At 48.9% G+C, this 27,992-nt stretch overlaps 12 protein-coding genes across 12 annotated transcripts; 4 read left to right on the top strand and 8 right to left on the bottom strand.

The window, feature by feature from the left end:
- Positions 1-854: 854 nt before the first annotated feature.
- Positions 855-1,886, bottom strand: N7520_011719 (flavodoxin family protein; the record flags this gene model as incomplete). The annotated part of the gene is made up of 1 exon (XM_057145652.1): positions 855-1,886. One exon carries the CDS (start codon positions 1,884-1,886, stop codon positions 855-857), a length of 1,032 nt encoding a protein of 343 aa, XP_056991406.1.
- Positions 1,887-2,313: 427 nt separating this feature from the next.
- On the bottom strand, positions 2,314-3,704 carry N7520_011718 (NAD(P)/FAD-dependent oxidoreductase; the record flags this gene model as incomplete). The annotated part of the gene is made up of 3 exons (XM_057145651.1): positions 2,314-3,303; positions 3,405-3,530; positions 3,615-3,704. The coding sequence occupies 3 exons, from the start codon at positions 3,702-3,704 to the stop codon at positions 2,314-2,316; spliced, it is 1,206 nt and encodes a 401-aa protein (XP_056991405.1).
- A 393-nt stretch (positions 3,705-4,097) lies between these two features.
- N7520_011717 (uncharacterized protein) lies at positions 4,098-5,097 on the bottom strand (the record flags this gene model as incomplete). Its single annotated transcript, XM_057145650.1, has 2 exons — positions 4,098-4,930; positions 4,980-5,097. 2 exons carry the CDS (start codon positions 5,095-5,097, stop codon positions 4,098-4,100), a joined length of 951 nt encoding a protein of 316 aa, XP_056991404.1.
- Positions 5,098-5,295: 198 nt separating this feature from the next.
- On the bottom strand, positions 5,296-6,189 carry N7520_011716 (uncharacterized protein; the record flags this gene model as incomplete). Its single annotated transcript, XM_057145649.1, has 1 exon — positions 5,296-6,189. The coding sequence occupies one exon, from the start codon at positions 6,187-6,189 to the stop codon at positions 5,296-5,298; it is 894 nt and encodes a 297-aa protein (XP_056991403.1).
- Positions 6,190-6,469: 280 nt separating this feature from the next.
- N7520_011715 (Eukaryotic translation initiation factor eIF-5A) lies at positions 6,470-7,269 on the top strand (the record flags this gene model as incomplete). The annotated part of the gene is made up of 4 exons (XM_057145648.1): positions 6,470-6,484; positions 6,684-6,950; positions 7,013-7,139; positions 7,199-7,269. The coding sequence occupies 4 exons, from the start codon at positions 6,470-6,472 to the stop codon at positions 7,267-7,269; spliced, it is 480 nt and encodes a 159-aa protein (XP_056991402.1).
- Positions 7,270-7,830: 561 nt separating this feature from the next.
- Positions 7,831-9,923, top strand: N7520_011714 (TFIIB-type zinc finger domain-containing protein; the record flags this gene model as incomplete). Its single annotated transcript, XM_057145647.1, has 7 exons — positions 7,831-7,935; positions 8,016-8,106; positions 8,159-8,268; positions 8,323-8,576; positions 8,694-8,799; positions 8,853-8,991; positions 9,046-9,923. 7 exons carry the CDS (start codon positions 7,831-7,833, stop codon positions 9,921-9,923), a joined length of 1,683 nt encoding a protein of 560 aa, XP_056991401.1.
- Positions 9,924-11,786: 1,863 nt separating this feature from the next.
- N7520_011713 (Yip1 family protein) lies at positions 11,787-12,854 on the bottom strand (the record flags this gene model as incomplete). The annotated part of the gene is made up of 4 exons (XM_057145646.1): positions 11,787-11,868; positions 11,937-12,639; positions 12,707-12,758; positions 12,810-12,854. 4 exons carry the CDS (start codon positions 12,852-12,854, stop codon positions 11,787-11,789), a joined length of 882 nt encoding a protein of 293 aa, XP_056991400.1.
- A 587-nt stretch (positions 12,855-13,441) lies between these two features.
- Positions 13,442-14,754, bottom strand: N7520_011712 (TBC domain-containing protein; the record flags this gene model as incomplete). Its single annotated transcript, XM_057145645.1, has 2 exons — positions 13,442-14,448; positions 14,502-14,754. The coding sequence occupies 2 exons, from the start codon at positions 14,752-14,754 to the stop codon at positions 13,442-13,444; spliced, it is 1,260 nt and encodes a 419-aa protein (XP_056991399.1).
- Positions 14,755-15,929: 1,175 nt separating this feature from the next.
- Positions 15,930-19,897, top strand: thtA (the record flags this gene model as incomplete). Its single annotated transcript, XM_057145644.1, has 5 exons — positions 15,930-16,402; positions 16,449-16,563; positions 16,618-18,166; positions 18,228-18,400; positions 18,452-19,897. The coding sequence occupies 5 exons, from the start codon at positions 15,930-15,932 to the stop codon at positions 19,895-19,897; spliced, it is 3,756 nt and encodes a 1,251-aa protein (XP_056991398.1).
- A 538-nt stretch (positions 19,898-20,435) lies between these two features.
- Positions 20,436-23,740, top strand: N7520_011710 (putative mitochondrial translation initiation factor IF-2; the record flags this gene model as incomplete). Its single annotated transcript, XM_057145643.1, has 3 exons — positions 20,436-20,882; positions 20,949-23,443; positions 23,497-23,740. 3 exons carry the CDS (start codon positions 20,436-20,438, stop codon positions 23,738-23,740), a joined length of 3,186 nt encoding a protein of 1,061 aa, XP_056991397.1.
- A 472-nt stretch (positions 23,741-24,212) lies between these two features.
- Positions 24,213-24,959, bottom strand: N7520_011709 (rhodanese-like domain-containing protein; the record flags this gene model as incomplete). The annotated part of the gene is made up of 2 exons (XM_057145642.1): positions 24,213-24,590; positions 24,675-24,959. The coding sequence occupies 2 exons, from the start codon at positions 24,957-24,959 to the stop codon at positions 24,213-24,215; spliced, it is 663 nt and encodes a 220-aa protein (XP_056991396.1).
- A 535-nt stretch (positions 24,960-25,494) lies between these two features.
- Positions 25,495-27,313, bottom strand: erg5 (C-22 sterol desaturase erg5; the record flags this gene model as incomplete). The annotated part of the gene is made up of 4 exons (XM_057145641.1): positions 25,495-25,530; positions 25,584-26,832; positions 26,946-27,096; positions 27,154-27,313. 4 exons carry the CDS (start codon positions 27,311-27,313, stop codon positions 25,495-25,497), a joined length of 1,596 nt encoding a protein of 531 aa, XP_056991395.1.
- Between the last annotated feature and the right edge of the window lie 679 nt (positions 27,314-27,992).

Raw genomic sequence — 27,992 nt, 5'->3', positions numbered from 1 at the left:
GCAAAGAGTGCAGGTATGCATCACCTGGACAGCAAGTGTTTTCCGGTTTAAAGCAAGCCAAAATCTGTGATTTGCTCCGATGTGGACGTCAATCCCTAGGGCAGCGTAGCAACTTGGTAACATTAGGATCGGCTAGGTGGAGGGCAATCAGGTCAGTGACCATTAGTAGGCCTTATTACTACTACAATCTTCGTCACTAACATCCGAGATTGGGCATCAAAGTGACATAGAAGGTATCCGCGGCCACTTCCTCTAGTCGACCAATGCGAGGAACAAATTTTGTTCCCATGGTCTCGCCTCCGATAGACCCGAAGTGTTTTAATGAAATCCTACCAATCTCCAGTATAGGATTAAATTGGATAAAGCTGCTAAATGTTCAGTCACTCTGTGGATGTGGGAGATGTTATTCAGTTTCAGGTGTTGGCTTCTTTTCATCTTTTGGATGGGAATTAAAGGATGTTTATCTGAATTAAGGGTGTGATCGTTTATTGGGACAGGTTGATCTGAGAGAGTGTATGATGAAAGTGAGAGTCGAGCTGAACCTGATGTGCGGTTGCTTAATTCAAAATTATTGAGGTTGAAATCTCTTGACTTGACAAACATTTGTGCATACCTTGAAATGAAGTGCCCATGAAGAATGCTGTTTTGAAGTAATAAATTGATATAAAGTCTATACTATTCATTCTATTATATTCTACATTTTCGTTTCCGAGTCTATCAAAGGGTAAAGAACAGAACCACCGTCTAAAACCAGGCCTCTTCGAATGTTCTAACACCCTTGCCCAATTGCAAGAGGTACCGTTAAACAAGCAGATTCTTGTCCGCTGAAGTGGTTCCATCAATTCCTCATGAGCTCAAATGTGAGACTGAATCCTGTCAGACTGGCTTGTCAATGGAACCTTGGCGATATCAACCCGAGCCCACCATTCTCGCTCCTCCTTAATCGACTGAACCTCCATCGCCGGCCCCTCCTCCATCGCCGCATCACGAAGATCATCAAGATGCTTAAGCTTGCCCTTGAAAGTAATACAACTTGATGTAGAATCAGTCTCCCAAACAGGCTGGATCCGTCCATTCTCTCCAACAACAAGCTTTCCCCGGGCTCCACACGTAATACAACCAACATCATTCTCCTGAGTATAATCGATCTCCACTTTGGTCATATGGCAGTACGGACAGCTTGCAGGATCTTTCGGACCAAGATAGTCCGCTTCGTCGAAAGTTTTCCCAATTTGACTTGCCACATTCTCGCCCATCTTTGCCGCTCTTTTGATCGCTTCACCGCGCAATAAAACTGAACCAGGACGGCCGTAGCCTCGGAAGACTTGCTGGTCGACTACCTTTGCATGAAGAGAATAGACAAATTGGTGCAAAGTAGGCAGTGCCATTGTAACTTGCTCGTTAAAGGGCGAGCCACCTACAGCGATGAAGGCAGCTACTCTGGGCTTGGTAATCCGCTTATCAACCTTGATATGCTGGTAGGTCTTTTCGCCAGCTTTTTGAGAATCGAGTACTCGCTGGACAAATGCGGCATCGGTAAATGGACCCAGAATTCGATCGACCAGAGTTTTAAGAGTTCCTGCTGGTTGGTGGCTGTAGATTGGGGTTGCGAAGATTAGAGCATCGGCTGCTAGGATTGCATTGAGGACATCGCTGCGGTCATCCGGGACGGTGTCACCGCCGACTCCGGTCTGGCCAATGGTTCCCATACTGACGTCTTGTGCACCTTCCAGAGGTTTAGGGTTTCTGGGTACAGAGACGGAAGGGACATGGATCCATGATGTTGTAATGGAGGGGTCGGCCTTCTCCGCAGCTTTTAAGGCGGCCTTGAGAAGAATCTCCGAATTTCCATTGATGGTTCCGTTCGCTAGGCCAAGGATTTGCATGTTGCTTGTGTTGAGGGATTATGCAGGGGTGAAAATAATTTGAGAGGATGGATTAGGATGAGATAGTAAGTTAGTAGCTGGTTAGCTACCCCGGTTTTTATGGTCGGAATTCCCGAACCCCATAATTCCACCGGGAAAGACCTTATGCGAATCAAAATGCTATAATTTGTGGTCATATGGTAAAGAGTGATTGCGACTTACATGGTTTCGGAAAAGCCGATCTTCTTCGTGCCTCCACGACTTTAGGAATATGATCAAATAGAATTTGAAGAACTGTACCATGCCGTGTAGCAGCAACACAGCTAATAATAGACTGGTATGCAATTGACCATACGCATGAATAGGACTGTGCATTGTCTAGATACTTGGCATTGGTTGTTTTTTTCACAATGCTCTGCGCTTCTATGTGCAAAAGAAACCCCCATATTTACCGATATAATATCCCATCAACCATCTCTCCAATAGCCAATGAGCTCGTTAATCCAGGACTCTCGATGCCCAACAGATTGACAAAGCCGGGGAATCCCTCCTCTTCCTGGATAACAAAATCCTGGAATGATTTCCCCATATTCACTCCACCACCACGACTCAATTTAGGTCGGATACCACAGTAATCTAATGTAATGGCTGAGGGGTCCACGCCAGGCATATAAGACAGAATCTCCGGGATCGCCTGCTCCAAACGCGCAGGACTAGGCTTCAGATCATTGGGGTCGTCTACCCACTCTACGTCTGGTCCGAAACGAATTCGACCCCCCATATCCAATGTGAGATGGGTGCCCAGGCCACCGTGCCCGGGTAACGTAGCAGGGTATACCAGGACCGAAGTACGTGGACGAGACGCGGCGTAGGAGAAATATGTACCCTTTGCGTAGGCTGGGGTGCGGTGGCGGTCCGGCGGAAGAAGAAGGTTGTTGATAGCGCATGCGCCGTGGCCAGCGCTGTTTATAAGTGTCTCCGCAGTGATGGAAGTGATCGATCCATCTTCATCGGACACAGCGGTGATTTTATATCCTTCGCCGGAGATGTACTCGACGTCCGTCACGCGTGTCTTGAACGCGCAGTCGCCGCCATTGTTCTCGAGGTCTCCGTGTAGATAGGTCATTAGCGCATGACTATCCACTATGCCGGTTGTTGGGCTCTCGACGATGCCTGCATCGGCTTTGACGTCTGGTTCGCGACGGGCCGCTTCCTCCGCGCCGATGAGCCGAGTCGGCGCGTCGCTTAGGGATTGCGCGTGCTTGTGTACCTTGAGACAGGCTTCCCATTGTTCTTCCGTTTGGGCGACGATCCATTTCTTTGTGTTGCGGTGGGGGATGTCGTGTTTCGAGCATAGGTCATACATCATATTGCGGCCTCGGATGCAGAGCTTGGTTTTAAGGGAGTCGGCGGGGTAGTAGAGGCCGGCATGGATGACCTGAAATGCGATGGTTGCGTGTCAGCTATATCATCCGATTGAATAAGGTCAATGGTTCCAGTATTCCATGCTTTTGGGATCGAAATCTGGTAGGTGCTCACCTCAGAGTTGCGACTGCTTGTCTCCGTTCCCGGTGCATCATGGCGCTCCAGGATGATTGTCGAAGTACCTTCATGTGCAGCTAGCTGTCGTGCAACTGCAAGTCCAACAACGCCAGCGCCGATGACCTATACTAAGTTAATTGACGGCCTGAAGCTGTTCGGCCATGCTCGGTCGCATTGCGCCATAAAGAATGGTTGGATGAAACTTACTGCATGGGTAAAGTCAGCACGAGAAGCTTGTGCACTGGAAAAACAGCGACGAAGTACTGGACTGCGCTTTGCAATTGCGCGCGCCAGCATCTTTGCGAGAAAAAACTTGGGGGGCTGCAGGTTGCTAATTGACCGGCAGTTGCAGATAAGGCCCCGCGGAGTGGAGATGCCGATCACTCGGAGTCCACCTGTGCAATTTTTAGTACTTTATCACGCCATACGTTTTATGCTACGAAAACATCAATAAAGGGCGGAAATAGGGATAATTATATGCTTATATTCAGATACATGAGAACGCTCAAACAGATCTAGTGGGAATTTACATTGCAAATACAAGCCGCTATGCAATCAACGCTTGTTGCAGCTTTTAAGCATCTCGTCCAAATGCTGAAGAACCATTAGTCGACCACATAACACCAACAGTGAGGGAAAAAACTTACGAGTCTCTGTTCAGTCGCTAGTTTTCCTTGGGTATCCTGAGATTCAATGAGCATCTGTTCCACAGAGAAATGGGGGGAGAGGGGGACTTACACTAATGATGGTTAAGATCAATGAATAGTTATTGTAGAGAAATCGCTCTCTACACTTTGCGTCTGTGCCGTTTCGACTCAACTTCGCCAGGAGGGAGTCAAATTCGGAGCGTAGACGAGCCAAACTGTTTGACACGGGTTCGTCATCCCCAGCATCACTGCTGAGCACCAAAATTCCATGGAGCAGTTGGCCAAACCGTTGAGTCAGAAAGTGCGGTGCAGACGACTGTTTCAAATCATCTCCTCCTGCGATGGAAAGAGCGGACATTGCACTGCGTCCAGTATTGGATCCCACTCGTTTGAGCGACTCTCCATGGAGATCCATGATAACCTGGAAGCGCGGCCATAGCTGCATGTTGATACCGTTTACATATGAATCTGCAACAGGAACTTTACGCCGTTGGAATTCAAAAGCCGAGTGCTGGTTCAGACGAACACACATTAAAACACCCAGTGAGTCATTGTTATTTTCGATGAGCTTCTTTGTCAGGTTTCGGCCAAGGGTGAAAACCGGTTCAAAGATTTCCCCGGCTTTGCGCGAGATTTCGTGGAATGTCAAGGGCGAGAAAAACTCTGTAAGGAAAGAGTACTCGGCAGATACGTTGTCTACCAAAGCAACATTGAAGTTTCTGAACGGCACTTCGATCCCATGATAGGATTGATCTTCCTCGGCAATGTAGGATGAGATGGCAGGCTGGTTCCCGTTTCGGAGAACGTCAATTCGTCGACCTAAGGAAAAGGGGTCATGTGCAGCAGAGCCAGCTCGGCCGCCTGGAAGGATACCCCCTGTGGATCATTAGTATCGCTTGAGAAGGAAGGTGCTTGCTGGCCCTACCTGTTCTGTGCGTTGAGGATTCACCTCCAAGTACTTCATTGCGATCACTAGGATAGACCTTGATCTTTTCGAGAGCTTGGAGATAGCGAGTGAAATTAGACGTATAGTACCAGCGCATAGTGTTGATGTACGCCTGACAGATCTCTCCACCAAGAGTCGGATGCACTTTTGACAAGTAGGTATATAGATCCTTGAATCTCACCAATTGCTGCTGCTGAATGATTTGCGCGTTGATATTTGGTGATCGCATCGCCCGGATTTGCGACACCAAGTAGTCTCGGATTCGTTCGATTGCCTATGCATGTCAACACAAGGTCTACATGGATCGCAAGACGTTATCTACCTTATTCTTCACATCGATCAAAAGTGGTCGTACATCCTCGATCGCCTTGAAACCAGCCGAGGAGGACGCCTTGGCTTCGATGCCTGTAGTCCGAGCGTCAATCTCGTTCAGGGCACGCACCCAATTTTCATCCATGGGACCTTCAACGATCGCACGAACAGCTCTCGGTGAGATACTAATCTCCTCCACCGCTGGGCCAAGCAAGCGCTCAACATTTCTTCGGTTCTCGAGCATCGCATTCAGCTGGGTAGAGCGAGTTTGCAGTGTTTCGATCTCCGCGGACACCGCTCCCAACTCATTCTGGAAGTCGTTCAGGTACAGCTCCACTGACTTGGAGACATCATCACAGCCACTAATGGCGGTATGGAGATCTTGGAACTTGTCCCGCTCCTGCTCGAACTGTTGAATCGTTTGCGCATCGACGTCGCTGCCAGGAAACTTTCTGGCTGTCGGAGCTGCCTTCGCCACGAATTCCTCCAGACTCAATCCTTCAAAGTCAATTGTCGCCACCAACTCTTTTGGTCGTTGTTCTGGTCTTGTAGATAGTTGCGGGATATCCTTTTCCTGTTGCCCCTTCCGAATGATCCCATTCAAGACCTCTAGCGGGTCGGGAACTACCGCCGGACGCGGTCGCTGAGCATTTGACTGTCTCAATCCCGTGCCATTGGGTGGACGTGCGGTTCCTGGAAGTGAGGTAGTCGAATCACTCGGAGACACGAGTAATGAGGTCGAGGAGGTTCTTGAGGTATTGCCAGGACGAGCGTTGTAGGGGCCTCGGGAGAGTTGCGATGAAGACCGTCGGGGTAAGGAGGGATTACGATTACCTCCCGATGGAGTCGATTGACCCGAAATGCGGTCACGCCACATCTTTCAAAAGACTTGAGAGATGAGCTAAGGAATCTGTTTCAGTAAATAGGAACAAGTAGGTTATAATGAAAAGGCGGAGTAGTTAGTTATGTACATCCAGTAATTGAAGCCAAACAGCGCCCGGTCACGCTAAACCTAAAACGGAGTAGCGACCACGCCCCCCACCACAAAGCCTTTTTCTGTCTTTTCTGTTCGACGAAAACTCCTCTTTCCTCCCTCCCCTTCCACCTCCAAATCTCTTGTCTTTCTATACCCCTTACCCACCTCCCAATCATCCACCATGTCCACCGAAGAGGTATGAGCTGCTGTTTGCGTGTTTTCTCCCTTATTTCCTCCAACCCTGCAATCTTTCAAGCCACTTGATGTGCGCGTGAGCCCCGCATCTAGAGGCTCTCTCCCCTCTTTTTTCACGGGTGCACCATTGCCGCTCTCGAGCCCGGCACGGAGAACAAACCCTCTGTTAAGGAACGACCATGACTAAGACAATGCTATAGCACGACGTTACCTTCGAGTCGGCTGATGCCGGTGCCTCGACCACCTACCCTATGCAGTGTTCCGCTCTGCGCAAGAACGGTCACGTCGTCATTAAGGGTCGCCCTTGCAAGATTATCGACATGTCCACCTCCAAGACTGGCAAGCACGGTCACGCCAAGGTTCACTTGGTCGCTACCGATATCTTCACTGGCAAGAAGCTTGAGGATCTCTCTCCCTCCACCCACAACATGGATGTCCCCCACGTCCAGCGCCGCGAGTACACTGTTGTAAGTACCATCTGCAAGCCACGCAACCGGTTTTGGCTTTTTTACTAATACTTGATATCTAGCTCGACATCGAGGATGGTTTCCTCTCCCTCCTGACCGAGGACGGTGACACCAAGGATGATTGCAAGGTTCCCGAGGGTGATGTTGGCAAGAAGCTGCAGACCCTGTTGGACGAGGGCAAGGACGTCAGTGAGTATAACCTACATAAAGTGATATGATATATAAATCCGCTAACAATCTACCTACAGACGTCATCGTCCAGACTGCCATGGGTGAGGAGATGTGCATTGAGGCCAAGGAGGCCCCCAAGTCCGGTTAAACGCCATATACTCTTGGATCTTCCGCATGTCATGTCAACCTTTACGTTAAAAAAAATTGGGCATTTGCCCTCTCTCGCTCCACCTCAAACTTCCAACTTCAATGTTTTGATGAAGAATACGGTCCGTTGGGCCATTGACCCAAGGTCTATTCTGTTTAGCGCTTTCCGGATTCCTTGCCCTCATAACGGTCTTGGAAATGTAGGCTTCATCGACAAGAAGAATTGCTTTGGTTGGCATAGTACATGTTGGCCGATGATTAGTTCTGAGTCTTAGCATCTCATGATAGTGTGACGAACGAATAATTTAGTATACCTTGCTAGGATCTTGTTCTCTGTAAATGCTCCACTATATGTAATGGAGTTGTAAAATTCAGATCGCTTCATAAGATCTTAGTGCTCATATGCAACTTAAGTCTGGCTAATCTCAACGCAAAAAGGGAGATCGCAGTTGCAAGCCGGCGAATGCAGAACCGGCGGTCGCTGGGAAAGGCAGAAAAAAAATCATGTTCCGAACCGTCAAAACTCAACATCCCCCAACCATCATGAACCCATTGCCTCGGCATGGACTATGTCACCCGAGGGGTTTGTGGCCAAGAGTCATGCCGTGAGCGAAAGTACTATGTCGATAATGGTCTCTGGTTCTGCCGTCGCGGCCATTTGCAAGAGGTATGCACGAGCCCTGTCATACTCAATCACTCAATCCCACGAGCACAAAGGGATATCTGAAACTAAATATATACATTCAGGGCCGGCAAATTGAAGAAGATGCGGATGATTTCGGAAACCTGGGTAAAATCAATCGGGTGAGGAGGGAGAAGGAGGAGAAATCACGAAGGAGTATGTACCACTTCTTTAAAAGCACCAGTTCTTTAATAACGGTTTCACATAGCTGCTCGGGGTCGGAAGGCACAAACCCTTTTCTTGCAGGCTTATCAGTTGATCCTATGGAAACAATGTCATGCTCTGATTCATGACCATGGATTCCCAGAAGAGCTCGAGGTATATCATTCACATATGTGTACTCGTCGAGAAAAATGCTAATAGATACAACAGGGTGTTGTTCGTGACCTCTGGGCTTTAAGACTCCAAGACTACACATTGAGGATCAACGAATCCGCAGATGACGAGGAGCTTGATAGTGAGCCTGAGCTTTTCAGCTCCCAGCCCTCGCAGAAGGAAGATGATCAACCGAACTTCACCATCAGGCCAAAATACCATACATGGCCTCGTATGCCTGAAACCGTGGCTATGTGTTATCTAGCCGCAGTTTTAATGCGGCTTCCAATTTGTGTCTATGACCTTCACAAGTACGTAATTTGCTCATGGGTTGCCTGTATTTGACGGCAGTTTTCCGCTGGAGTACTCTGGTATAGCTCATGATATATGTCATTGGCTTTTACTGACTGTCCGATTTCATCCAACAGATTGATCATGCGCCAGGATATCCCTTATCTCCGAGCATTGAAGGCTGTGCCTCGGGAGATCAAAAATCAGCTTCCTCCGGAGTTTCAGGCAATCCTCACTGTCAGGGTAAGATATTGAATTTGTGTATTTGGCTAATATCTCACTAATTTCTTTTGAAGAAAATGCCAAAAGTGGAAGTTCTACATCGGGCGCTCAGAGATATGGCGCTCCTTTACCAACGCCGGTTTGGAATTGTGCTACCTCCAATGAATTCACCTATCATCTTATACCGGCACATCAAAAGACTGGCAGTCCCAAGTATGTATTAATCGTAACCCGATTACCGCCTCCATGAAACTAACATAAAGGCAGTTGATGTATACGAGATCATCAAAACTCTACAAAAACTTCTGGGCTTCACTTTCGAGTATCCAGATTCTCTCAATGACGACAAGCGTATAGAATCTATCCAGCTGCCTGAGATCCAGATGGTAGTTCTCATTGTCATAGCCACCAAATTATTCTTCCCGTTTGATAATATACCAAGACACCCAGCTACAGCCTTGGAACCCGCCGCCCAGGGCATCGACTGGCAAGAATGGATGCGGGCTCAGCAACAATTTGAATCTCAGAAACACACAGAGGGGAATATTGGAAAAGAAAAAGCCGTTCAAGTACGCGACTCTGATATATTGGGAATGGAACCCCATCAGTTAGATCAGTACATGGACTGGTATGAGAAGAACTGGTTGGATACTTCGAGGGACCCAAATCCGCTCTCCGATTTATTTCCCCTTGAGGAAACAGAAACACAGGACCCCGGTCCAGAACCACCTTCTCATGATGATGGGGAGGAAGCACTTAATGCTATGGTACGGAGAATCACGGAAAGTGTACTCGCAGTGCCCATTGTCCCAGACCATGAGGGAACGATAGCTGCCAGGCCAGGCATCTGGTATCGTCGATACCGATGGGAATCAACACTTCCTGAGGCAGCACGCTTATTTCACGAGATAGCAGCTAAATTGGCCGGCGTCTCGTTGCATACACTGGTCCGGGCTGTGACAGCTGCCGAGTGGCGGATTGCGAATTGGCAAGACCATCAACGTCGCTCGGAGTTTATGGGGTATGGATCGCAATCTGATAGTGAAGATGGATTGGGTAGTGAAGATGGACTCCATGGGAATAGCGGGGACGAGATAGATGAACTAGATGAACAACTAATGGGGTTGGATGTTGGGGATGTATAACACTACTCGTGGCGCTATGACTCCTTCAAGGCTCAATTAATAATATACACCAGTTTTTGGTAACTGTACGAATGCCTTGTACCTTCCGCGACAGATTATATCATGAAGTTCCATTGAACTTATACTTCGTCCAATAAGATGACGCAATACCTAAATTGGGAAGGTCACGTGAGGTGTCTGAAAGCGGCAAGATGCGGGTGGTAATGTTAGGGCTTAGGGTAAGTGTGGTTGGCCCACCTCTTCTAAGCGAGATATCCTCAAATTGTAATCGCCTCCTCCGCCTCGAACACAGCGACCGACCGCCGACACCAACGAAAAATCGCAACCAGTACGTGCCCTGAAACCCGTTGAAACGCATTCCCGACGTCCCTATGAACACGATAAGCTAACATATTCTTTTTCCCCTGCTTTCAGTGCAGATGTAGGTCATCCTGAACTTCCGAGCCCGCGATCCCGTAACCCTTCAACGAATCCACCAACGAAGAAGCAAGCACACGCACAAACTGAGAAAATGCCACTAATACGGCTGGATATAGTTTCGTCAAGACCCTGACGGGTAAGACCATTACCCTCGACGTCGAGTCGAGCGACACCATCGACAACGTCAAGACCAAGATCCAGGACAAGGAGGGCATTCCCCCAGACCAGCAGCGCCTGATCTTCGCTGGCAAGCAGCTCGAGGATGGCCGCACCCTGAGCGACTACAACATCCAGAAGGTATGAGGATATTCGCGATCCGCATCGACAAGTCTTTTGCATTCGTATTCGATATCGGTTTGGGTGGGGGCTGTATTCAAGGTGGAATTGAATTTCGACATTCTTCTACGGGCTACGTCAACGATCTTAAGATAAGAAAGAGGAGGATGACCTGCCGATATTCGATGCTTTTGCGAAATGACTCGTGCGACACGTCTGGAACCGTGACTGACTTGGTTCCAATCTATAGGAGTCCACCCTTCACCTTGTTCTCCGTCTGCGTGGTGGTATCATTGAGCCTTCCCTTAAGGCCCTTGCCTCCAAGTACAACTGCGAGAAGTCCATCTGCCGCAAGTGCTACGTACGTGAATCCCTACCAAGTTGAACATCCTCGATGCGATACCAATTGAATATTGCATATTGCTGTCATTCGTTCGTCGAAAGCAATAACAATTCGAAATACGGATCAACATCCATCATGACTAGGCACTGACATCAAACATAGGCTCGTCTCCCTCCCCGTGCCACCAACTGCCGCAAGAAGAAGTGTGGTCACACCAACCAGCTCCGCCCCAAGAAGAAGCTCAAATAGACGATTCGCTTATCGATCGGTGTTGTGCTCGGGGTGCTGTGGTGCCGATTCCAGGTCTGGGTTTTGGCTGGGATGCGACACGGAGAGGTTTTTACATGGCGTTAGAAATGATGAAACAATCACAGCCGCAGTACTACTGTTAGTTGGCTCCTCTCGAGGTCCAAGTCGCAATCCATGAATTGAAGTAAAAGTTCAAATATTCAAAAAATTTGCAAGCCAAACGCCGTTTCCAATGTTGAGTAAATCGATTAGATTAGGATCCTGCGGGGCTCAGTGAGGTCACCGAGTTAAGCCTAGTCTACGTCCCAAGGCAGTCTTGAGTGGTTCTAGAGTATTTTCGCGCGATCGCCCCGCACTTAGCCAGATACGTGTCTATTCCAATATGTGAAGGTACGGCAGCTACAAGTGAACGGCTCCAAAAAACAATGCGCATTGGTTAATCAGGCAGACAATGCCCGTTACAGTTATACAATACATGCATGGTATATCTCTACCGAAAAGTAAGCAGAGAAACCATGATACGCGAGCCAAGCAGGCATCCTCCATTGCCGCCTGGAGGTCGCACCCTTTTGAGCTCAGAACATCATGCGGCGCATACTATCGTTATTATCATCACTGCCCGTCTCCTTATTCTTCTTAGAAACGGGACTCGCGTGGCTATAGGGCATATTAGCAAATGGAACACCACAAACCAGGCAGAAAGCCCATGGGTAGACAAAACTCACGCAAAGAAGAGAATCTTAATCGCAATAGCCAAGCCAGCATGCAACAAGACAACCAATACCAGTAGAATCTTGCTCGCCTTCGCATCAGTAGCATTGAGCACCGGGTAAAGGTTGCGCAGCAAGAAGAATGCTGTCCAAGCAAAGCCCACGCCCACAAGCGCCCAGTTCAACGCCGTCAGCGGACTCCAGCTAATCAGCGCAACAGCAATCCACACCAGGTTAGAGTACCCGTACAAAGCCCAACACTCGATCAGATCAGCCGTCGAGCTCCCGAACCAGCGCAGAGCTCCCCATAGCGCAATAGGCAAGATGCCCGTGTACCCATAGATCAATCCCGCAGCACCCGACAGCAACGTAAAATCGTACTCGAAGTGCTTATCGTCATTGTTGGATAACCACTGCGAGATAGTACCAGTGAGGAACAGGATTACGACGACAGTCGTCGCGATCCAGATGGGGCCGTAGAGATCCGCGTTCCCTTCAAGGACATCTAGGAAGTTTGAACGAGGGTACAGCGTCGCCACGCAACGACGGAAGACCTCATTTGTATCAACATCAAAGAACCGCTCGTAGTAGTGGATTGACCACCAGCTGTGCTTGGTAGGTGTCCCGCCAGGGGATCGGTCGCGGCGGGAAGAGGAGCCGCCCAGGAACGGAGCCGAGTCAGTGTGGGCTTTTGCGGTGCGTTGGTCGTTTTCGAAGTCTGGTTGTAAAAGGTCAATTGTTAGACATTTTTGATGCTTGCTTTGAGGTTTTGGTGTGGCACTCACTGGACGAATGGAATTCAAGGTCCTCTTGTAGGTCGGTGTGGCCGAGGTCACCCTGTGATTTATGAGATGATGATCATTTTCAGAATAATAGGGTCGGAAATACCTCTGCATCCACATCGACTACAACATCATAACCCCTGTTCGCCATCGTGGATGTGTTGAGTTGGGAAAGGTGATTGTTATCGGGGAGTTGGAAAGTGTACACATCAGCTTTCCCCGGGACAGCGCCACACTTTCAGCCACACGTGAAAGTCATATACAGTAAGATTCGAACGTCACTCACATCTGTACTTTCTTTAAATTTGATACGGTTAGTCATGTTTTATTTGATAATTTGATGTGCTTTCCGGTTTAGTGAAAGAACTCCCGTCCTTGGAGACGACAGAATATAATTGGCAATTCATGGATCAGAGCACTCTATATAAATCTCACGTCTTCCCTCAGGCGGGATCTATAAACTTGGTGGTCAGTTTTTGTCCTACAACAATCCCTGAACATGGATTCGTCATTCAATGAACTGATATGAACTTTGCAATTTTAGAGAGAAATCATAGCTGGCAAAGCACTTGAATGTTTGAAATTAAAGATGCATTCAAAGGGTTCGCCCCGAGTTCAGGGAACCATTCTAATCCGTACTAGTATTATACATTTCAAAATCTAATATCCAACCCAAACGCAAGTGCCAGCCTGGCAGCCATAGAAGACAGAGCTTTTATTATAAACCATAAAAACCAATCAGACAAAAAATGCCTGGACTCGTCCGATGTAGGACCAGATTGAAGTATCCATTCCCTTCCTACGGATGTAGAAGGATGCCATACCAACTAACACAGCCAGTGCGACAGATCCAACCGTCCGCCGATGCTTCCATGTAAACTCAAGGGCTTGCTTTCGAAGCTCCTCATTACGAAGCTGTCGGTTTTGCTTCTCAAATAGCCTCACCGCCTCCTCAACGGAGTATTTTGAAAATGACCCCCTAGAAGTCTTGAGCACGCTGTATTGTGAGATGCTCCTCCATATTCCAGATGGCAAAGTCTCCGGAGGGTGGTCCCTGAAGAGCTGCTCTGCACACAATATGTGGTTATCTAGATCCAGTGGCTGTGGCAGCTTTGAAAGGGTGAAATGAAGCATCTCTGGCTCATCCAGAGGAATATCCAAGATTTCTTTCCTGCGGGACAAAATAATTGCTGCGAACAGGTAGATAGAGACCACCGGCTCTTTTGCCAGTAAAAAGTCATAAAGCCTTGCAATATCGCTGTATTCCTGAATATCATGCGCGTAGAGCGTGAGGGTGGCGGCAAGAGCAAAGAAAGGCTGAATGTGGGCGAGGTGTTGTCGCAATGCAGGATCGGCTGTTTCAATGATTGCAGGTATGAGTTGCAAATGTTTGATAGCCGGAGATAGTGTCCGGAGCATGTAATCTCTGATACGGAAAAGGGAGATGTGGGCCATAACTGATGCGGCGTGTTGATTCCCCAGAACCAAGAAAAAGACTTGAACGATGTCATGATAACCCTGGAAATAACATAGCATAGGGTAGTTTCGAAGGACTTTGGTGATCAAAGCTGATAATTGCTCTTTCTTTGCTGCAATATTCTCTGCAGGAAGGTTATTTGGGTAATACACAAATGACCGATTAACATCCAGTTGAACTTGCTCCTCATCGGTATGCGGTGGGAGTTCCTCTGATGGCTTCAGGTCATCGTGTGGTGTATCTTTGTCGTATTGCAGAAGAATAGGCCCTATTCTAGCACGTAAGCGATTGCTAAGCAGACAATTTCACTTCGTATCTTACACGCTTCCTGTCGGAGCTCATCCTCCAAAAGTCCACCCTCACTTACGGCATAGGAGATGATTGCCTCCATGTCGCGAGAGCGGCATGCTTGGCGGATCGCCTCTGCTTTTTTTGATCGGGCTTCCTCTTTCATCTTTACCTCCAACAGCTGTTCAGATGTCTCACCCGAAGAATCCGAGAGCTTCTCATTATCAAGGGAGAGGGCCACCTCTGCCAAGCTCTCATAGCGATCCTCATCGTTAGGTAGAGCCATTCTCAAAATCTATGTCACCCACAAGCTGAAAGCCGAGAGGGTTCTTCAATGACACGAAGATTGAGCAAACAAGCGAAGTATATCTTGGAATTAGCAAGAGGAGTTCAGGCCATCAGGGCTCGCTCGATACGGATTTACCCTGAGTTTAATCACTTGGCCCGTATGAATCACGTCACAAAAATGTGGCGAGTTTGTGATCTCCCAAAAGACAAAAATACAGCTATGTGTTTGAAATCGATAGTGAGTCTGAATGAGTGTGAAGAGGACAGTCAGCACTCAGGAGGAAGTTGATATGCATATTAAGTGGAATCGATCCCGCCTGGATGCCTTAGGCACCAACACCAAACGTGATTCCCTCAACCTGCTTTGCAGTTGGAGAAAAACATCCACTTCGATCCCATGATCAATCTACAATCTGATTGACGAAACAGAAGCATCAGATAAAAGTAAGCAATATATACAGGGATACGATCTGTTCCTAGCTGCCCTGACCTCTGGGTCCCGCAGCGATCGGAAAATCACCCCGCAGGAGTAGCTCTTGATGACCGAGAGCTACTGTATACCTCAAGCCATCGACTTGGCTTACCAGATTTCGATATACTTGAGCTACACTCAGTGAATATCGTCGATTTGATGTTACTTCTCACCGGTCGCGTCAAGTTGGTTCTCGATCTCCAGGTGCCCAAGCTGTAGGTCTCATCATGCATGCTCCAATTGGACTACTCCCATCTACTTCAACTGCGCATATTAACCCAAGTCACTATAGGGCTCTACAGGGGTATCAATAGATGATTTCTGTATGAAATATATGCTTAATCGCATCTATCTGGTCCATATATATGGCATGGTGAATCGTGATCATTGGATCAATACCCTGACCATCTGCTGTTTACAAGTCAATTCTCAGCCAGTCAGCAAACCCTGGAACTACTCTTTGGCAATCTGTTTTGCTTGAAATTGACGCTCATAACCTTATCGCCTTCTTATCGCCGAATAGGATAAGCGTCTACTAATCTGTCTGCTGCCCTTTGCTCTGTGCTGAAGGCTTTACCCTGCCCTTTTACTTCCATATCTACTTCCCTATCCACCCGCCCCGCAATACTTTGATACCCGTTCAAAAGCTTCCATTTTTGAAACAACATAGTTTCTTTTAGTGATTTTGCGATTCACGCAACATGGTCGACATGTGCAGGACGCGTCTGCCTCCTGCCGATGAGCCGGAGATGCATGGTATTCTCACTCAAACCATGCTCGCCAGTCCGGTCATCAAATGGATTCTACCGGCGCGTCTTCGAAGCAAGGACCACAATGATGTTGTCTTTGTTGGAGAAAAGCGCGTTCATATCAAGGAAGCCACAGGCCCTGGCTGTCTCGAGGATGTAGCTGAAAAGACCGATTTCCCAGGGTCGATCGGTGCAGCCAAAGTCTTGAATGTGAGCACGGAGCTTCCATTGGAGGCACATATCCAACCTGGGGCCCCGCAGTATGGTCCATCACAGATCCTTGTACTTGTCGTGGACATGAAGGAGCTGCAGTTCCTGTATTGTTCTCCATCAAGGCCTAACCAGTTCGTCACTTTTCGTCGCCCATTTCCATACAACGTGAGCCTTGAAATGAGATTTGGCAAGCATCTTGCCGTTGACCCAAAGTACGAATATCCGTCTTTTTTTGCATTACCGGCTAATTATGGGTAGGTCTCGGGCGGTCGCTGTATGTGCGACGAAAGACTTCTTCGGGGTAATGCGCCTCAACTCTCCCGATGAAGCTCAAGTGCAGATGGCTAACGAGAAACTGAATCCTATCGAAGAGGTACTAAACATTCTTGTCCAACTCTGAGCAATCAACCACTGATAACCTTTGTAGGAAAAATTCTACAAAACCGAGGGAACGATCCTGTTTCTAGAATTCTTGTACCCGAAGACTGCCGACGATAAAAACATTATTCTACTTCTGGTCGTACAACGGGATGGTGTTTCTCATGCTATGACTTATACGTGGAAAGACAACGAACGTCTCAGTGCTAGCCAGCCAGAGATAAATGATTTCAAACTGAGCAAGCAGCACAGATTGCCTACTATGATCGTCCCGTTGACTAAGAAGTCGTCATTTTTGGTTGTGACCACTACTTCCATGGCAGTATACTCCTCCGATGGTGGAAATCGCCCTACAAGATACCCCCTCCATGCTCCCAATCCAGACATCAGTGCCGCTTCAATGTGGACTCGTTGGGCGAGACCAGCCCGCAACTGGCTGTACAGTCAAAGCCATGATGGAATTTACCTTTGCCGTGAAGACGGCTGGATTTATCTCCTGGAGTTCGGCAATGAGGGAGATCTTGAAACCCAAACTTCTCTAGGGCAGATCCACTGTGACGTCGATATGGCATTTGATGTACTCGACATGGGCTCCCAAGGTGGTGATTTCATCCTGGCATCTGGTAGCACTGGCGATGGCGGACTTTTTGTGCAAGAAGCTCGAGCTGGCCCGAAGTGTGTACAGAGATTCTTCAATTGGGCTCCAGTCCGCGATGCCACCATGGTCTGCCCAGTGACCCGAATAACACCCCAGGGAGGCATTGCTAGCAATCGCCTTTTTGCTTGTTCTGTTTCCACAGCAGATGGTGGCGCGATCCATGAGTATCGATGGGGTATGGAGGCTCAACAGAGCTTCAACGTGCCCATCGATGAATTATCAAGTATCAGAGACATGTGGACCATGCCCGAAATAGTGAACGGGGGTGTTTACATCCTGCTTTCTGACCCTATTTCGACTCTGCTTCTATACCTGAACCTGGATCTGGATGAACCAATCAGCGCCCTGGATGAGGAACAGACAGGACTGGATAGCAAACAAACCTTGGCCGCGGGATGTACACCTGATGGTTTACTGATTCAAGTCACCGAGGAAGCCACCCATATTTTCGCTTTCCACGACGTTTCTTTGAATACATACGTGCCGCATAAAGAACATGTGGCTATCCTTGCAGTAGCTGTTGACGGTCTAAAGTCAACAGTGATCACGGCTATGCGGCATGAAGACCAGAACCATATCTATATGAGTCACATAGTTGCCACTGGTGATCAGGTCCGTTTAGTTGTTAGTGAGTCTGTCAAGATTGCCAAAGAACCCATTTGCATTTCTCTCCAAACCTTTGGAGATTTGGATTTTATCTTCTTGGGTAACTCCAATGGAACGATTGATGTTTTCTACATTGAGAACAATAGTATCAGCTTCCTGTTTGAGAAAGCTATCGTCATTGAGAATAATGTCGACTGGTCGACAGTCATCGAAAGTTTCGCGACCATTCGGATCACTTCACCAAATGGCTCCTTGCGAGCCTTTCTACTTTGTGGATTGCGAAGTGGGATGCTTATCTCATTTGAAGTGGATTTCAATGCTGACAACTTTATCGGTATGTACTTTTGTTTGATACTCATCTCAAATAGGAAATTACTCACACAAAGCGTATACAGGGCTACAACAAAAGGAGGCAAGTCGTATCGGAACGACATCCGTTCGACTCAAAGGGAAAGGCACATTCGTCCTCTTAACATGCGGAGATGAGCTATGGCATGTATCGTACAATTCGGACTGCATTCCATCTGACTATATTATTCGACGAGTCTGGATCACAGACCAGAGCAACGTAAGTCCAATCCGTCCTTCATCACTAGTCAATACCTTACGTTTGTCTCAGCCTGCATATCTCCCCATTTCTGTCCATGGCTTCGATCTTATCGGAACCCAGAATTCAGAGCCAGAAGCTTCCCTGGGAAATTTATTTTGCTTCGCAGACCATCAGCTCCTCCTATGTTCTCTGAATCGAGAAATTAAGATGGTTCCGCGACGCATCGGTTTACCCGGAAAACCACAAAAAATGGCATATTCAACCATTCTCCAGAGTTTAATTGTGTCCTACAATATTCACAGTATAGAGGACCCTGAAGACCCTCTCACTAAGACGGCCAGATCTTTCATCGAATTTGTGGATCCGGATTCACAGGAACCCGTTGTCCACAGGCCGCGTGAAGACAGTTCAGATCAGCTGTGGAGACCCGAGTCTGCTCGTGGAGAGACAGTCACTTGCATCTTGGATTGGACTTTTGAGAGAGATGGAAAAACCTATTACATGGTTGCCATTGGCACATCCCTCCCGGGTTTGTCTGACCCTGAATCTCACCAGGGCAGACTAATCCTACTCGCCCCTCGACAAGATCCACCCGGTTCACGCAACATCAAGTGCTCGACTCAGTTTACTCGAGTTGTGCAAGGACAGATTAATGCACTGGCAGCCTACGAAGATAGTCTCATCATTGGCGCGGGCAACTGCCTGATCCCTATGTCGTCTAAGGCAGCAACTACAACGTGGCAACGAACCGCTCCAAAACAACTTCCTTCCACAGTAGTTTCCATTTCCATCCATGGGAATTTCATACTTGCATTGACTGCACGACACTCGTGGATGGTGTATGAAATCGATTATCATTCTGATGGGAGCGCTGCACTGGTTCCCCGCTCCTGGGATCACATCGAACGCGATGGATTGACTCATATGGTCTCGCAGGGCGATAAACCCCTCATATACATGAGCCACCGTGGTGGCCGTGTTTGTGCTACCATGCTAAACGATATTGATCACCCAAGCACCGTCTCAGAGGCTCATCTCTCCGAATCAGTATTACGTTTTGTTCCCGGAAACAAGACCGACGGCAGCTTGTACGGATTCACAGTCCTTGGCTCTATCTATCGTTTTATTCTGCCTGATACCAAGGAGCTGAAACTGCTGAGATTCCTGCAGAACATCTGCTACAAGGATCGGACCCTTTGCCCGTTTAGCTCTAAGCACCAGCGACATAAGAAACCACACGATTTGACTGGCCCTCATATTGATGGGGATATTCTTACTCGTCTGGCAGAACATGGTCCAGAGTTTCTTGAGAGGTTGATCACATCCCTAGAATCTCCCCCAGGATCACCTTCAGCAGAGGAGTTGTTCAACCAGCTTGCCATCCAAGCTGTAGAGCATCTGGGGTCCAATCCTACCGAAGAGTTATTTAACCAACTCGCACTCCAAGTTGTGGGGAAGCTATCGACAGAAGCAGTGATTGCCTGGCTGCGAAAAATGCTTGATATATCCATTTGATTCCGATCATCCGAAGAAGCCTTGTCCCACGAAGATTACACAAAGAGCAGCACCATAGCGATAAGACATCCAATTTAAGAACGTTATTGACGCTTCAATGAGAAATAAAGAAACCTAGTGATTCCTGACGAGCGCAATTTAAAGTATTAAAATGAATGACAAAAGTCAAGTGTATATCAAGTCCTATACTTGGAAAGAAATCGAGCCCCAGTGGCGTTAAGACGTGAAGTCAGCTTGCATTGTTTCCCCACCGAAAGTGATTCTTCTCCCGAAATTCTTTTTCTCTCCCCAACTCCCCTTGGTCCACCAAATCCCGCCTTTCTTTTCTGGGGATTCGAGTTTTCAGGAATCGGAACTTTATTTCAACAGTTCCATTCCTAAATTAAGTGGTCGCGAATCCATATTCACCGACTACATCCCGCAAGTGAACGGTTAGCTCCGTTTGTGCGCCCACAGCGTCCCTCCGATCGCCCTCCGATCCGGAACCCCAAGAACGCAAAACACATAAAAATCCTAAAATTACCTTGCAACCGACACTATGGCTCCCAAGAAGAAGGGAAACAAGCGCCAGGACCAGGACTGGGAGGCTGAGCTCGGCGAGGAGGCTCCTGCCGTTGAGACCCCCACCAACGACCAGACTGAGAATGCTGCTGCCGCCGAGGATGATGAGGAGGCCCCTGCCGCTGGTGGTCTGATGGCTGCTCTGCGCAAGAACAAGGAAAAGAAGAAGAAGAAGAACAAGCAGGCCAACGACTTCGTTGAAGGTGAGGATGCTGCCGAGCCTGCGGTCGACCTTGCTAGCAAGGTGCCCGAGGAGGGCAACTTTGATGACGACGACGTATTTGCCGGCAAGCCCAAGAAGGCCGTCAAGCAAGCCGCTCCCGCTCCAGCTGCAGAGCCCGAGGAGGGCGAGTTCCGTGTAAAGTCCAAGAAGGAGAAGGAGAAGGAGAAGAAAGAGCGTGAGAAGCAAAGAAAGAAGGAACAGGTATGTCTTAAATGGATCTTTGTCTGCGACGTACTGGATATTTCTTAACACATCATCTGGTTATAGGCTGCCCTGAAGAAGAAGTCTGCACCCGCCCAAGAAAAGGCCGAGGCTGCTAAGCCCGCCGCCGAAGCTAAGAAAGCCGAAGCCGCCGCGGCTCCTGTCGAGACTGGAGGCAAGAAGAAGAAGCTCCCGCCCCACCTTGCTGCTCTCCAGAAGCAACAGGAGATGCTTCGCCTGCAGCGTGAGGAGGAAGAGCGTATCGCCGCAGAGGAGAAGAAGGCCCTTGAAGAGCTTGAGCGCAAGGAGGCCGAGGCCGAAGCTCAGCGTGAGGCTGCTCGTGCATTGAGAAAAGAGCGCGAACGCGAGAAGAAGGAGCAGCTGCGCAAGGAGGGCAAGCTTCTTACCAAGGCTCAGAAGGAGGCCAAGGATCGCAATGAGAGACACCTGCAGCAGATGCTTGCGGCCGGTATTGGTAAGGTTGCTGGTCTTGAGCAGGGCACTTCCGATAAGAAGCGCCCTGTCTACGAGAATCGCAAGAAGAAGGGTGGCAAGAAGCAGGAGGAGGTCGACCTTGAAGCTGCGGCCGAGCGTGCCCGCCTTCAGCGCGAAGCTGAGGATGAGCGCCGGAAAAAGGAAGCTGAGGAGAAGGCCAAGGCTGAAGCTGCGGCCGCTGCTGCTAAGGCTCCTGTCGAGGATGACGATGCTGTTGATGACTGGGAGAAGGCTGCCGAGGAGGATGACGATGTGAAGGACAGCTGGGACGCTGCTACCGATGACGAGGAGGAGAAGCCCGCTGCTAATGGTGCTGCCGAAGAGAAGAAGAAGGAAGAGAAAGAAGAAGAAGAGGAGGAAGAGGATTCTGATGAAGACTCCGACTCTGACTCCGACTCCGATTCTTCCTCCGAGGATGAGGAGCGCTCTGCTAACCAAAGAGCTATTGCTCTGAGGAAGGCCGAGGCTGCTGATCGGAGACAGAAGCAGCACGAGGAGGCTCTTGCGGCTCGCTCCAAGGACAACTTGCGCTCTCCCATTTGCTGTATTCTTGGTCACGTCGATACTGGTAAGACCAAGCTGCTGGACAAGATTCGTCAGACCAACGTGCAGGAGGGCGAAGCTGGTGGTATTACCCAGCAGATTGGTGCTACTTACTTCCCCGTCGATGCCCTGAAGCAGAAGACCGCCGTTGTAAACAAGGATGGCAAGTTCGAGTTCAAGGTCCCCGGTCTCCTGATCATCGATACCCCTGGTCACGAGTCTTTCTCCAACCTGCGCTCAAGAGGTTCTTCTCTTTGCAACATTGCCATTCTGGTTGTCGATATCATGCACGGCTTGGAGCCCCAGACTCTGGAATCCATGCGCTTGCTGCGTGACCGCAAGACTCCTTTCATTGTGGCCCTGAACAAGATCGATCGTCTGTACGGCTGGAAGAAGATTGACAACAACGGTTTCGAGGACAGTCTGAGAATGCAGAACAAGGGTGTCCAGAACGAGTTCCGCACCCGTCTGGAGGCCACCAAGCTCGCCTTCGCTGAGCAGGGTTTCAACTCCGAACTCTTCTTCGAGAACAAGTCCATGGCCCGCAACGTGTCCCTGGTTCCCACCTCTGCCCACACTGGTGAGGGTATCCCTGACATGCTGAAGCTTCTCACCACCCTGTCCCAGGAGCGTATGACCAACTCCCTCATGTACTTGTCTGAGGTCGAGTGTACCGTTCTGGAAGTCAAGGTCATTGAGGGTCTTGGTACCACCATTGATGTTGTCCTGTCTAACGGTATTCTGCGCGAGGGTGACCGGATCGTTTTGTGTGGTCTGAATGGTGCTATCACAACCAATATCCGAGCACTCTTAACACCGGCACCGCTTAAGGAACTGCGTCTGAAGTCTCAGTACGTGCACAACAAGGAGGTCAAGGCTGCGCTGGGTGTTAAGATCGCTGCCAACGACCTGGAGGATGCTATTGCCGGTTCCCGTCTGTTGGTTGTGGGTCCTGATGATGATGAGGAGGACCTAGAGGACGAGATCATGTCTGATCTTGAGAACCTCCTCAGCCGTGTCTCTACCGATAACCGTGGTGTCACTGTCCAAGCTTCCACTCTGGGTTCCCTGGAGGCCCTTCTGGAGTTCTTGAAGGTCTCCAAGATCCCCGTGGCCAACATCTCTATTGGTCCTGTCTTCAAGCGCGACGTCATGATGGCTGGAACCATGTTGGAGAAGGCCAAGGAGTACGCAGTGATGCTGTGCTTTGATGTTAAGGTTGACAAGGATGCTGCTGCCTACGCTGCTGATGTTGGTGTCAAGATCTTCACTGCTGACATTATCTACCACCTGTTCGATGACTTCACCAAGCACATGGCGGAGCTGACTGAGCAGCGCAAGGAGGAGAGCAAGCTGCTTGCTGTTTTCCCCTGTGTTATCAGCCCTGTTGCTGTCTTCAACAAGAAGGATCCCATTGTCATTGGTATTGATGTCATTGAGGGTAGCTTGCGGATGCACACCCCGCTGGCCGCTGTGCGGACCAATGCTGATGGTAAAAAGGAAATCATCAACATTGGTAGAGTGTAAGTTTCCTCCAATGAACCAATAGCTATTCATATACTAACTAGCCTTACAGAACATCCATCGAGCGCGACCACAAGCCCATCCCTGTCTGCAAGAAGGGTCAGCCCTCAGTTGCTGTCAAGGTTGAGGGTCCCAACCAGCCCATGTACGGCCGTCAGCTCGAGGAGAAGGATCAACTCTATTCCGTTATCTCTCGTGCCAGTATCGACACATTGAAGGAGTTCTACCGCGCTGAGGTTACGATGGAGGAGTGGGGTCTGGTCAAGAAGCTCAAGCCCGTTTTCGACATTCCTTGAGCATGAGACTTCATCCGAACCGGTGATACGCGAATACCCATCACCAGATATTCATATATGCTCCCATCTCGTCTTTCTGGCTGGCCTTTTCTCGCGTGAAGCTCGCTACTTCTTGGCTCTCTCCGCCTCTAGTTGAACGATTGTTGGACCTGATGTGGTATGTGTTATGAGATTCTTGGCACAATGAAGTGCTGAATATGACTATGAACATCCGAAAAGCGAAAAAGTTTTTGTGTTTTGATTGCGATGTGGACATACCATGGAACGACCACGACTAGGCAAAAGAAAAAGTCGCCTGTACATGAACGACATCAAGAGAAGGGATCTCATATACAGTGTTTTCTTTTAGCTTATAGTTGAATTTTAATGAAGTTTTTTAGATTCATATCTTCTATCCTACATCTGTTACCGAAGTCTTCGCCTGCTGCGTTCGAGGCTCAAGTATATACAATTCCTCTACCTTTCTGATTAATCAAAATTCATCCCCCTCCCACGCCACCACTCTCCCGCCCTTATCCTTCCAATCCAACCAACTCCCATCATAAACCCCAAGAGACTCGGGATCGTACCCCGCCTGCACAGCCAACTGCGCCGCAGCCCGAGCCCTCACACCAGCCTTGCAATAAAACACGATCTTCTGATTCTTACCCACAGAAGGCTTGGGGAACCCAAAACGGGTCTCAAACTCGTCGGCGGTAAGGTAGAGCGCATCAGGCTGGGAAGCGAGCGGGATACAGATGGCCGTGGGAATAATACCGGTAGCGGTAAGTTCAGCAGGTTCACGGACGTCGATTAGAATGGGGGTATGTGTTGGCGAAGAAACGTTAGTGCTTGGGAGGGTAGTGTTGATCTATAAATTGTATTAGCACCTGGTATAACGGGTTGACTTGTTCAAGGATCATGATCCATGGGAAGTTGAAACTTGATCACATACATCTTCGAATCCCCACTGTCGTAGGCTTGCGGGTTCATTACTGCTCCACCGGATTTGACCCAATGGACGGGATGAGGTCTGATATTGGGACTTGCAGGTTGATCTCTCTGCAAGCGCGTTTGTTCCTCGTCTTGAAGATAGAGAAGTGATGCCTCGGTTGGTTGCGGCGTGAGATCCTGTTTGGAAAGCCGGGAACAGGGAAGGAATTTGGCGGGCGGGGGCTTTCAGAGTTTTTGAGGAGAGAGTAGCGACTGAGCGCCGCATTGCGGATGGTAATGCTGCCATTGAGCTGGCGTGGAGGTTGGACTTCTGGATGGTTTACGTTTGAGATAGGATGATGTCAGTGCCGGTTGTCACCGCCTGCTTTGTTGGGTACTGTGGACAGCACACTAAAAATGTAATCGAAAGTAGTCGTAGTATAGGACATTCGGTACTCTGAGAGACATGTTGGCTGAAATTGGGTAAAAATGAAAAAAAAGTGCATTAATATTATTCTATGAGGGTGGCTGCAGGTATTCTCCAATCGAAGGAGAGAAACAGAAAAGACCAGGAATGCGCATGGTTCAAGAACGGGATATCGGGTTTCCAGGCGCCCTTTCAACTGGAAATTGAGTCTAAGGACAATCTTGGGCTCTTTTCTTTCGTTCCACCCGTGGTGCTACCTTGCCCGCCAAATTGGAAATGAGAAAATAGGGCGAAGTGAATGGCCCTTCTATCTCCAGGACAGAAAGGCCAAGCTGGATGACCTAGCCCTTCTATCCGGAGGTTGGGGCGAGGTTCTAGCTTCGGGGCTTTTGGTGTTTGGTTTTGAGCCCAGAACTTAAGCGCGAGGGCGGAAAGTGAGAAGGCAGTCATCCTAGGATAATTGTTAGAAACGGGGAAGTCAATTACATAAGAACAAGTACATACCTGGGGGAAAATGGTGGCAAAGACCTTGATGTCCTCAGACAGGGGAGTAGGGGTGTGCTCCCAGTCCATTTCGATACTGGCCTTACCAATCATAGCCATAAGTGACAGTTGGGCGTAGGTCTGACCCAGACAGTAGTGGGGACCTGTGCCAAAGACCAACCAGTTCTTGGTCTGTGCCTCGGCATCACCGGTGATCCAACGGTCAGGGTCAAACGAGTCGGCGTTGGGATAGGCCTCCTCGTCGTGAGTGGCAGGCCAGACTGACGGAATGATCATGGAGCCCTTGGAGACAGTGATCTTGTCGGTGATAGGGAAATCCTTCTTGACTAGGTAGGGAACCATGATAACGGGGGGACGGTAACGCAGAGTTTCCTTAACAACGGCACGAGTGTAGGGCATTTCATCCAGAATCTCCATAGAGATCGGAACAGTGCGGTCACCGTTACGGACACGGAGGTTCTCCTCACGGACCTTGTCCAGAATCTCCGGGCGGTCAGCCATGAGCTGGAAGAGCCAAGTAGCGGCGGCACTGGTAGCATCCTGCGAGGCGAAAAGGAAGGTGAAGATAGTCTGAGCAATCTCGTAGTCGCTGAAGTCACGCAGAACCTGAGGAGGCTTCTCCGAGTCGTCAACCTGGATACCCTTGGCGATTTTCTCACGGTAAGCGGCAGAATCCTGCTGGGCCTTGACCCAAGCATCCATGATACACGAAACCTCACCACCAGCGGCCATGCGAGCACGGCTCTTAGCGGAGCACTTGGCGAATTCACTCATGACCATGTCAGCGGCCTTCTTGCCGTACCAGGTCTTAGTGTAAGGCAGGATAATAGGGAAGTTCACTAGCTCAAGCGCAGCAGTGATCAAGTAGTAGTCATCGGCGACCTTCTGGACGATCTCATCGGACATGTAGTAGCCAACAAAAGTGCGGCAAGAAAGAGCAGTCATAAGTTCACGGAAGTCAGGCATCCAGGGAGTGGGCTCATGCTTCAGGGCCGCGGACTTGTCCAGGAAGCGCTTGAAAGTGACGTCGAGGACCTCCTCGACGCGGGGGAGGTACATGGTCAAAGCCTGGCGAGTGAATAGACCATTGAGACCCTTGCGGTAATCGACGTGCGCCTTGCCATCCAAGAACACCCAGTTGGTCTTTCCGAGAAGCTTGTGTGCGGCATCCACGACGCAGGGCTTCACATATGCGGGAGAGTTGAAGATCTTGCGGGACATGTCACGACTCGACGCAATCACAACGAACCTAAACAGTCAGTTAGTATTTTGGTATCAATGACGGATCTCCCAATCACTCTGCGTAGTATCTGGGTGTTGCACGCTCAAGATAGATCTATGTAGTGCCCCGGGGCTGCTCACTTGTGGAAGACGGAAACACAGCTCAGGTCGCCGCTGTCCCATTTGGCTTTATATTCGGTGAACTTCGGGTTGACAGACTCCAAGAATGGGCCCATGAAGGGAATTTTGTATGCAGGACCGATAATTGAACCCTTGTAGTAGTGGTATTTGACTGGAAAAGGGGTTATTAGTGGTATTCACAAATAAAGAACAGAAGAAATACACTCACATTGATCGTAAATGACGGCTCCAATGAACAAAGTTGCCAAAAGCTTCCAGATACTGAAGCCATCAAGAACAGAGTTCAAGAGTCCTGCCGACGCAATGAATTGCGGAGAGACTGTCGCGTCTGCGGAGGGCGAGACGAAGCTTCCAGTCATGTTGACCATGATGTGTCGCAAGGCCTGGAAATGACCTTTTTTTTTCCTTTTGAGGATTTTCTTCCAAGCAAAAAGAAAGGAGAATCCCGCGAACACGGAGATTGAAGGAGTGGAGAGGGGAAGAAATTGAAATCAGTCAGGGGCCGGAACGCCAATAATGGCGCCAAATTTCCACTCGGGGGCCCGGATGGTTGTTCCCACACTCCATGCTCCGTACACGATTATTGATTAATCTATTAGATTACAAGGTCAATCTTATTGCCTTGGAAGCCTTTCACATTACCATAATAAATTTTAGGATATATTAATCGTCATGAATTACTTGCACACTTCTAGTGTACAAAGAAGATTTTTTTATGCATACCTATCAGTACAGAGTAGATCCCATCACACCCTTCCCTGGCAAAGATCTTACAAAAGATCAGAATTTGCCCACAGGCAGTCTCAATTGCTGCATACGTGTTACATTGAAGCGAGGACAACAGATGCGCTCCAAATTTACTAAGTAAATATGTAATGATTTGGACAATGTATAGCACTGGTCATCAGAATCATCCATCGCATGACTCGGCTAGACAAATCCCGTGATCTCTGATTGGTGGACGCGAAACAGGAACCATATGGCACGTGCACGATAAGGTTATACAGTAAAATCATGTGGAATTTGCAAATCATTGACTATGGGGTA

The sequence above is a fragment of the Penicillium odoratum genome (assembly GCF_028828045.1).
Source record: "Penicillium odoratum strain IBT 22623 chromosome Unknown utg000008l_segment0_segment0, whole genome shotgun sequence".
Classification (NCBI taxonomy): domain Eukaryota; kingdom Fungi; phylum Ascomycota; class Eurotiomycetes; order Eurotiales; family Aspergillaceae; genus Penicillium; species Penicillium odoratum.
Note: the sequence above shows the minus strand (reverse complement) of the source record. Positions and strands in the feature narration are given on the sequence as shown.